The sequence below is a fragment of the Drosophila mojavensis genome, unplaced genomic scaffold (assembly GCF_018153725.1).
Source record: "Drosophila mojavensis isolate 15081-1352.22 unplaced genomic scaffold, ASM1815372v1 contig_136, whole genome shotgun sequence".
In the NCBI taxonomy this organism is placed as follows: Eukaryota; Metazoa; Arthropoda; class Insecta; order Diptera; family Drosophilidae; genus Drosophila; species Drosophila mojavensis.
Window position 1 is genome coordinate 9128149 of NW_025318667.1, and position 8674 is coordinate 9136822.

The 8674-nt window shown below is 40.7% G+C and overlaps 1 protein-coding gene across 2 annotated transcripts; it reads left to right on the forward strand.

The window, feature by feature from the left end:
• Nucleotides 1-2576: 2576 nt before the first annotated feature.
• Nucleotides 2577-7196, forward strand: LOC6585040 (facilitated trehalose transporter Tret1). Of its 2 annotated transcripts, none has more exons than XM_002010644.4 (4): nt 2577-2679; nt 3806-4526; nt 5682-6185; nt 6245-7196. In XM_002010644.4, exons 2-4 carry the CDS (start codon nt 4169-4171, stop codon nt 7063-7065), a joined length of 1683 nt encoding a protein of 560 aa, XP_002010680.1. In that variant the 5' UTR covers nt 2577-2679; nt 3806-4168; the 3' UTR covers nt 7066-7196. The 2 variants fall into 2 exon arrangements, with proteins under 2 accessions (XP_002010680.1, XP_015016537.1); XM_015161051.3 differs by having other exon boundaries at nt 2579-2679; nt 3771-4526.
• The last annotated feature ends 1478 nt before the right edge of the window (nt 7197-8674 follow it).

Here is an 8674-nt window from a genome sequence, read left to right on the forward strand (position 1 = left end):
CTAACTTAATGTTACTCAAATGTAAACGTTACGTTCAACAACATAACAGCGATGTTAACAAACAGAAATGTAAGTTAACATTAAAAATAACGTAATTTCTCTTTGCAAAACCTACTGAGTCTTTTTATGGTGGCTTATAAGATCTTCAGATAAAACGATATATATTTCTTTAAGTTATCCACGAACGTTTTGAGTCAAATGGTAACAACATATATGCAATTACATTACAGTGTTTACAACGTATACCAATAATTGCCGTCTCCTAAAGCTTGCTCAAAACTGCGCACACGACCATTTGCTAATGTTTCATAGCAGCCAGCTTCAGGACATGCATTTAATTTACGTAACCGCTTTTTAAATGCCTCTAAATTATTTTAATAGAATATTAATAGAAATTGATATTCCATTCCATATTGTAGGCACTGCAATTGGCATGCAGCACTTAAGTGTTGTTTGCTCTCGTTTACACTCAACGATGCAAACAGACATATATTTGCATGCATAGACGCTGCAAACCAGTTTATTTTAGACCAGACGTTTTGTACATATTCGAAATAAAATAAAAACGAATATATATTTGAGCAGCTGTATACCGAAGAGTCTTGTGTTAATATTTACACGTTTGTTTGTGTTTATGTTCGCGTTTGTGATAGTGTGTTTGCATACGCCAATTAATTAATTAAGCATTCAGCCAAAGGAAAGAAGAAATACAATTTCAACTTTCTCAGTATTTGGTCAATTGTGAAATACTTGAACTGTCAATATGCACATTGTAATTTATTGATTGATTTGTATCCAGAGGTCAGCAATTAATCAAAACGCTGATGACAGCGCAAAAAAATTAGCTTAGTAAGGCTTAATTGTCTCTTCATTTAGATGCCAAATATTTCATACGCTTTACCTGTTCAAGTCTCACGCTGGGTCTGTCAATCGGGCCATAATTCAGTTTCTAAAGAAGTGCCTGTCGTGAATAAATCAAGTGCTCGATGACATCGCAATTATCGAAAACTTTGGCACATGGCGCGCCATGAGCGCTTATCGTGACAATTTGTTTTGTTCTAAATGTTTTTTCACACCTAATCAAATTAGAAATATGTTTAGCTTTTAGGTAATTTGATCGCCTTAATTCTGGCCTGTGGTCGTTAAATTCACCATTCAGCTAATCATTTTAATTGAATCACACACGCACGATACCCCTTGCGACGAATTCATTAAACCGATTCGGTTTTGCTCCCGACGTAAGTTGCGTCTGACAAGCATGCACATATGTATGTATGTATGTATGCATGTATGTATGTGTGTAGCAAATCAAAAATTCTGCGCGATTCAAATTTCACAACACATATCATATCACTGACCACACGCCATAATTTATGGCCCTCTTCCGCAGCCACAGAGAGGATCGGGAGAGAGTCAGCTGATAAGCAAATACTGCGAGAACTATTGGCCTTAGGCCAGCAGCAATTGCAGCTGCATTGCCTCACATAAGATTCGTAATACCCTAACAAACAAAAACTGTTTTCAAGAGTGTACAATGTAATGAGCTGATATAATATACACAAATTGTATAAATAAACTCAGTTTGCTTCGAATGAGTACATATTCACGTTACATATTTACTCACAAGCGCATGATACCCTTTTTGGAAATAAAAGACCTAGACTTCGTACTGCAGTCTCATCTCCACCAAACGTCTTCTCTGTGAAGGAAAGTTCGTTGCCAATGTTGTTCATTTGTATTGTATATATCGGATGGGGTGTGGAATGGGGGCTAAAAGCAGAAATTGCGGAGGGGGTGGAAAGGCGGTGATGCAGTTGATGGTCGTGTGGCAACCCAATCAACAGAGCTGCAACAACCGATTAGACAATATGGCATTAAGCCATGTGGGTGGTCTGCGGGTCGTATACTTAATGTGACGTTTATCATACGCCGCGATGGACAGACAAACACAAAATCAATTTGTTAAATGGAAACCAATAAAGAAATAAATTAGATTGGATAGATGTGAAAGTGTTGGACTAGAAGATGCGCTATAAATTATATAATTATAGATATAATTATATAAAATGATAAATGATATAAAGATGTTGACTGAGGTGGATAGATATAGATATAGATATAGATATAGATATAGATATAGATATAGATATAGATATAGATATAGATATAGATATAGATATAGATATAGATATAGATATAGATATAGATATAGATATAGATATAGATATAGATATAGATATAGATATAGATATAGATATAGATATAGATATAGATATAGATATAGATATAGATATAGATATAGATATAGATATAGATATAGATATAGATATAGATATAGATATAGATATAGATATAGATATAGATATAGATATAGATATAGATATAGATATAGATATAGATATAGATTGAGTGATGGCCCAATATCCCCCACTTGCTTGCTGTCCATGCAGGGTATCACCAAGCGCAACAGAGCCGCAGCAGCAGCAACAGTTGCTTTTTCAGCTAAGAGCAGCAGATTGTTGCTGCTGCTGTTCTATTTATTGAGTGGTTCTTTTTAGCCAAGCAACGTTTTAGTTGCTGCGCAAACGTTGCTTCAGGCGGACGCGTCTCTGTCGGTTCGTTCCATTGGCGGACGCCTATAAGAGGAGAGCCATAAATTATTGCAAAAAGGCAATAACGGTAATTAACAGATGCAAATAAAAACTGCTCCAATTGCCAAATGCTAGTCTCAAATTTCGCGCGTGATATGCGTGTGTGTGTGTGCGTGTTTATGTCTGCGTCTATGTCTGTGCTTGGCTTGAAGAGGCTCGTTATGGGGCACCATACGAATCGATAGTGGAATCAATAGAACGCCGCAGGCAAATGTCCGCAATCCAGAGATGAGCGCGTGAGGCGATACAATTTACAGATGCATAATAATGCGCAGATAAATCTGCCTCGATCATCGTATAAATCTTTTTTTATTCATTGATTGATGGAATATTTTTTAAAATTTTTTTAAGTGAAATTTTTCAAATCCTTAAAATTAATATTGAATCAAATAATAAGTAAATATTAATTAAAATTTTGTTCTCATTGAAGACTATTCTAACAAACTTTTTATTAATAACCGATAAAATGCATTATTAATTAGACAGTTCAACAAATTAATTTCATTTAAAAAATTTTTTTTTATTGTGTTAAGTGCTTATTAACAATCGTTAAAGTCTGTGTCAAGTCATGCTAGCTCATATTAATCGTATAACACATCCCCGACTATTAGCCATGCTCAATCGCTAATGTCACATCAATGAAAGTCTGAGAGCGTGTCTCAATCGGATTTGTTTTTTCCCAATTTAAGATTCCAAACAGACTTCTCATATGATGATTAGCTTATGTTTATTATAACATCTCGCTCGCTCCATCCTTCTCACGCTGCTTGGAATAATAAACATGATCTAACTTTTCGCTGTGCCTAACTGCAACCAAACGATATTTATAGTAAATATTTGTATAATTTCTATGGCTTTTTAAAGTCGTGTCACGCTCGCATCTCAGTTAAGCTTACATTAGCTGATAACGCTAAAGACAAAACAACAAATACAGGAAAGAAAAAAACAAAACCGAACACACAATAATCGAACTGGTACCAAAGTTCGGAAACCCGTAGACGCAACGACGTCAAGTGGGAGTTACGTTGCAAATGATATATGTATATGTATATATATATATACCAAATATATGTAGATAGAAAAAAAGTTCTCAAAGGTTTTTTTTACAAATACATAAAGGTATATATTTTATTTATTTTCGTTTCGTCATGGAGAGACACGAAGCGAGTTATGAAATTGATACTGAGTCGTTGCCAGTCGCCATATGATTGAAATGCGCGGAAGTTTCCACTTGTCGTTTTCAATTAGACAAGTGTACAACAGCCAAGTTAAGAGCGCCAACAACACCAGCAACAACAAGAGAATCGGCATTAAGCACGGGCCGCACTACAAAGCCAACTGCCAGCAGACAACATAGCCACAGTCGGGCCACAGCCAACGTTGCGGCAACGTTGTCCAAAACACGAAGGCAACTAGCCCTAAGGATATACCAGACAACAACAGCACACTGATAACAACAATAACAACAACAACAACAACAATAATAATAATAGCAACAACAACAAGTGCACAACAAAATGACTCTGGAGCAGGAACAGCTGATGCCGCCGCCCTATGAAACCGGCAAGGGCATCATCTGCAAGGATCTCGACAAAAGCAACCTGCAAGCCACAACGAACAACAACAACAGCAAGGACAACGACAGCGCCAAACACAACAATAGCAAACAGAGCAAATCGCGTAAGCGTAAAGAGAGCAGCCTACCCCTAGGGGAGCGCCACTTGGCCGTCCTGCGGCAGGAGCTGATGGTCTTCCTGGGCAACAGCGGCGTCCTCGGCTCCGGCATGGTTGTCAGCATGCCCAGCGTTACGCTCAATCAGCTGACGGATGAAACGCAACCATTCTGGCTGAACAAGGACGAGGCCAGCTGGTTTGGTGAGTACCCAACGAGTGAGAGAGTATTGGAGAAAATGGTCTGAATCGTAATTCCCTTCCTTTGTGGGAGATGGACGGAGATTTCCAAAGGTCTCTTAGACAACTAAATGAAATTACATACTTTAAAGCCCAAGAGGTTTCCAAGCTGCCAAGATATTTCTAAAATCTCTAAAATTCCATAGAATCCTATAGATTTATTGGAGTACTGAAGTTTCTATAGGCAAAAAATATTTAATAAAACAGATAAATGTTTTCCTGTGATGGCTGATGCTTAATTATCAGAGTTTGCCAAGAGATTTCTGAGCTATCTGAGCTTTCTGATACTTCCTAAGCTTCCTAAAGCTTAACTGTTTAGAATAAAACATTGAAATCGCGAATCTTCAAGAAAATGTAACCGGGATTTTGAAAATCTCTTTGACCCACATTGTATTGCTGATATAACTGAGAGTCTGCAAATCTCTTGTCTTTTGGATTTAGTTAGAAAGGTTAATAGAGCTCTACAACTCCGTTAGGCTTCTGGTACTCTCAGAATTGCCTATCGCTTAATCCTATGTCTGGTCTATTTTAATATCCTTGAGAGCTAGACACCATCTACCTTTCAATATTTGCATTGATAGCTTTGTTTATTAAGGCAATTTCAAGTTATTTTCTGGTTAGTATCGAACTTATTCCCTTGTTTGGTTAAGCTGATGTCAACTATTGCTATTTTTCATTCACTGAATTTTCTTACGCTTATCAATACTCAACTATTTCATTATCTTATCTTATCTGAAATCTTGCTGTTTATTGCCTTATCTTAAAGCACAATCTGCGCTATTTAACCTTAATTGATCTTCACCTATTTATTTTGTGTGCATTTCAATTAAACTAAATTAGAAAGATATGATCTCATTTCACTCTCATGTTTAATTATCTTCAATAGTTCTTTTTTCTTAGCTTGCCGTAATCGTAATCTTCGATACAAACAAGATTTCGGTTACTTTTTCGGCTTAATTACGATAGGATTGTTCATAGTCCCAAAGTGTGCCAATGGGCCTTTCTATAGCTAAACTTTGCTTTAAATTAATTTTTCCGAGAGATCTTCCGTCCCTCTCTTCCTGTCTTTCGGTCCAACAACCTTTTGATAAACAATCTTCTACTTCTTCCGCCGCACAGCCTCCATCAACAACATGACCTGTCCCCTGGGTGGCCTGATGGTTAGCTACTTTCTAGACCGCATCGGACGCAAGTATACGATTCTGCTGACAAATGTGATCGGTCTGATTGGCTGGCTGTTGCTGGCGACAAGCTTCCTGCACACGAATCGGGATATCATTTATGCCCAGATACTGGTGGGTCGTGCCTTTGGCGGCATGATGATTGGTATGTTTGTGTCGCCGGTGGGCGTCTACTCGGCCGAGATCAGTTTGCCGCGCATCCGAGGCCGTCTGATCCTGGGCACCTCAATTGGCCTGGCATCGGGCATATTGCTGATGTATCTGCTGGGCTATTTCATACGGCATAATGTGGTGCTCATTGCCAGCATCAGCTGTGCCTATCAGCTGGCCGCCACGCTGCTGGTGATGCCAATGCCGGAATCGCCTAGCTGGCTGCTGCAGAAGGGTCGCATAGAGCTGGCGCGTCGTTCGCTGCGCTATTTCCGCGGACTGCACCGCCGAGGTAATTCGATCGATAGCTGAACATGAGACCAGTATTAATTTCATCCTTTATCCACCCAGATGACGACTGCGTGCCGGAGTTTGAGGCGGAGCTGACACAAATGAAAATGACGGCGGACAACAGCCGTGACACGGCAGCCAGCGAATCCATGAGCCAGGCCATTCGCCGGCCGGAGGTCTATAAGCCTCTGCTTATGATGATCGGCTTCTTTGGGTTCCAGCAGGCCTGCGGCGTTGTGGTCATCATAGTGTATGCGGTGCAGATCGCTCAGCGAGCCGGCGTTACCATCGATCCAGTGCTGGTGGCTGTAATGCTGGGCGTGGCACGCATCATAACCACCTTCTTTATGAGCACCATCTTCGAGAAGTGGGGCAGACGGGCGGCGGGCATCTTCTCGGCCTCGGGAATGGGCATTTGCATGCTCTTCTTAGCCACCGGCGGCTGGTGTCCCAGCACAGTGGGCACCTGGTCCTGGCTGCCAGTTGTCTGCATTGTGGCGCACATTGTGTTCTCGACAATGGGCATGCTGACGCTGCCCTTCATCATGATATCGGAGGTATTTCCGCAGAGTGTGCGCGGCAGTGCGTCGGGCATTTCCGTCTTCTTTGGCATGATCCTGGCCTTCATCTGCCTGAAGATCTATCCGAATATGGAGGCGCTGCTCGGCACATCGAATCTGTTTGCCTTCTATGCGGCTGTATCGTTCCTGGCCGCCGTCTTCATCTACATCTGTGTGCCAGAGACGCGCGGGCGCACCCTCATCGAAATCGAGGAGCATTGGCGCATGGGTCGACGCGGCAGACGGGCGCAGCGAGCCTCAGCGGCGGCCGTTAGCAATCTGAAGGACGTGGAGCTACACGAGGTCTTCCTGAAGAAGTGAGTGGAGTCAGCTCGTGACAATGCAATCTGTGATGTGTTAAGTACTTAGCCTTAGCCAAATGGAATGCGGCATTTTCAATGGCGAACAGCAACAACAAATAACAATAAAGCAAACAAAAGTTAACAAATAAATATGAAACGTCTATCAGTATATATCAAGAAATCACAAATTGAACTTGATTGGGGAAAATGTACAAATAACAGCTGATTAATTAGCTGACACAAGTCTTACCCTCAAGCCCAACAGGTATCTATAGCCTAATCGGGTAATCACAGACTATCGTTTTCAATTACCTACGAACATAGATGGGAAGTGAACAGAGTTGACAGCAGTTGGTAAGTTACCCGAACGTGAAATAGTAGCAGCGAGGGACTAACTCGATTGCCAGAGGCCTTACCTCCATATAAATTATCGGCTAACTAATTGAACGCCTTACCCCTTTACCCATTGATGCATTTACCCCCTTACCTCCTTACTCCCTTACCACTTTATCCTCTTATCAACTTAACCTCTTATTTCCGTACTCCTTTTCCTCCCTTACCACCATAGTCCCTTACCCCTTTATCCTCTTCTCAACTTACCCCCTTATTTCCTTAACCCCTTACCACCTTACCGCCTTACTCCTTTATCCCCTTATTACCTAATCCCTTACCTCCTTACCACCTTTTTCTCTAAGAGCCTTGCCCAACAAAGTCCCTACCACCCAATAAAGTAGTCTATAAACTTGTAGACTCAAGTGACTGTACAGTAATCGAATCAAGTAATGCCAATTGAGAATTATTATTATATGTACGTACATACATACAATTCCCATTCCCCTGCTTATGCCCAGGACAATAGCCTACATAGTTTAAGAGCCCAGCAAGTCATCAATTGAACAATAATTCAAGGACAATTACGCTCGACTCTCTATCGCCTGGGAGACGGTTAAGTTCAATACTTTGGGCAGCATTTGATGTAATAACAATAATAGTCGTGGTGGGCATGAATAAAAGGCATTTCAAGTGCGTTCGAGTCAGACATTTGTTGCCCTCTAGCAGCGTGACGTAAGGCCCATTATCGGACTCAGTGTAGTAGGCTTGCATAATCGAAACAATATGGACATGCTATGATTCAACAAACGGGCAGACTGCTCTTTGTAAGTAAACACGACCAAGAATCGGTTTATGAGTGTAGGAAGTGCGACACGAAGACTTCACACTGTCAATTTATATAGGATTCCCGTCGATTGTTAACTACCAACTGAAACGGATTTGAATTTATTGTGCTCTGAGAGAATATTTAAAGAGAAATTTAGCTTTCGGGTTTAAGAAAGATTTTACGAGGGGTTACCCCACTCTACATAATAATAAAGAAAGTCAGTGAAGTATGAAGTCATTTGAAGTGCATTTAAGGGTAAACAATGGACATTTGGCTTTTAGTAGATTAAGTCCATTGAGCCGAGCCAATCAGCTGTTGTAATTGAGTCAGCATTTGATCCACTTGCACTTAACAAATGCAACTACGCATCGGCGAAATCTCTGATAAGATTAATAGGTAGATATGGCTCCCAAACTGCAACGAGCTGATTGGGTGTCGGCCGAGAGGTAGAGAGAAAGAAGCAGATGTA

What these genes read in the sequence shown, in the direction of transcription:
- LOC6585040 (XM_002010644.4), top strand. Translation starts at nt 4,169, where the DNA reads ATGACTCTGGAGCAGGAACAGCTGATGCCGCCGCCCTATGAAACCGGC. An exon ending in GGACGAGGCCAGCTGGTTTG is followed by an intron (nt 4,527 to 5,681) that starts GTGAGTACCCAA and finishes TCCGCCGCACAG; the next exon opens with CCTCCATCAACAACATGACC. An exon ending in CCGCGGACTGCACCGCCGAG is followed by an intron (nt 6,186 to 6,244) that starts GTAATTCGATCG and finishes TTATCCACCCAG; the next exon opens with ATGACGACTGCGTGCCGGAG.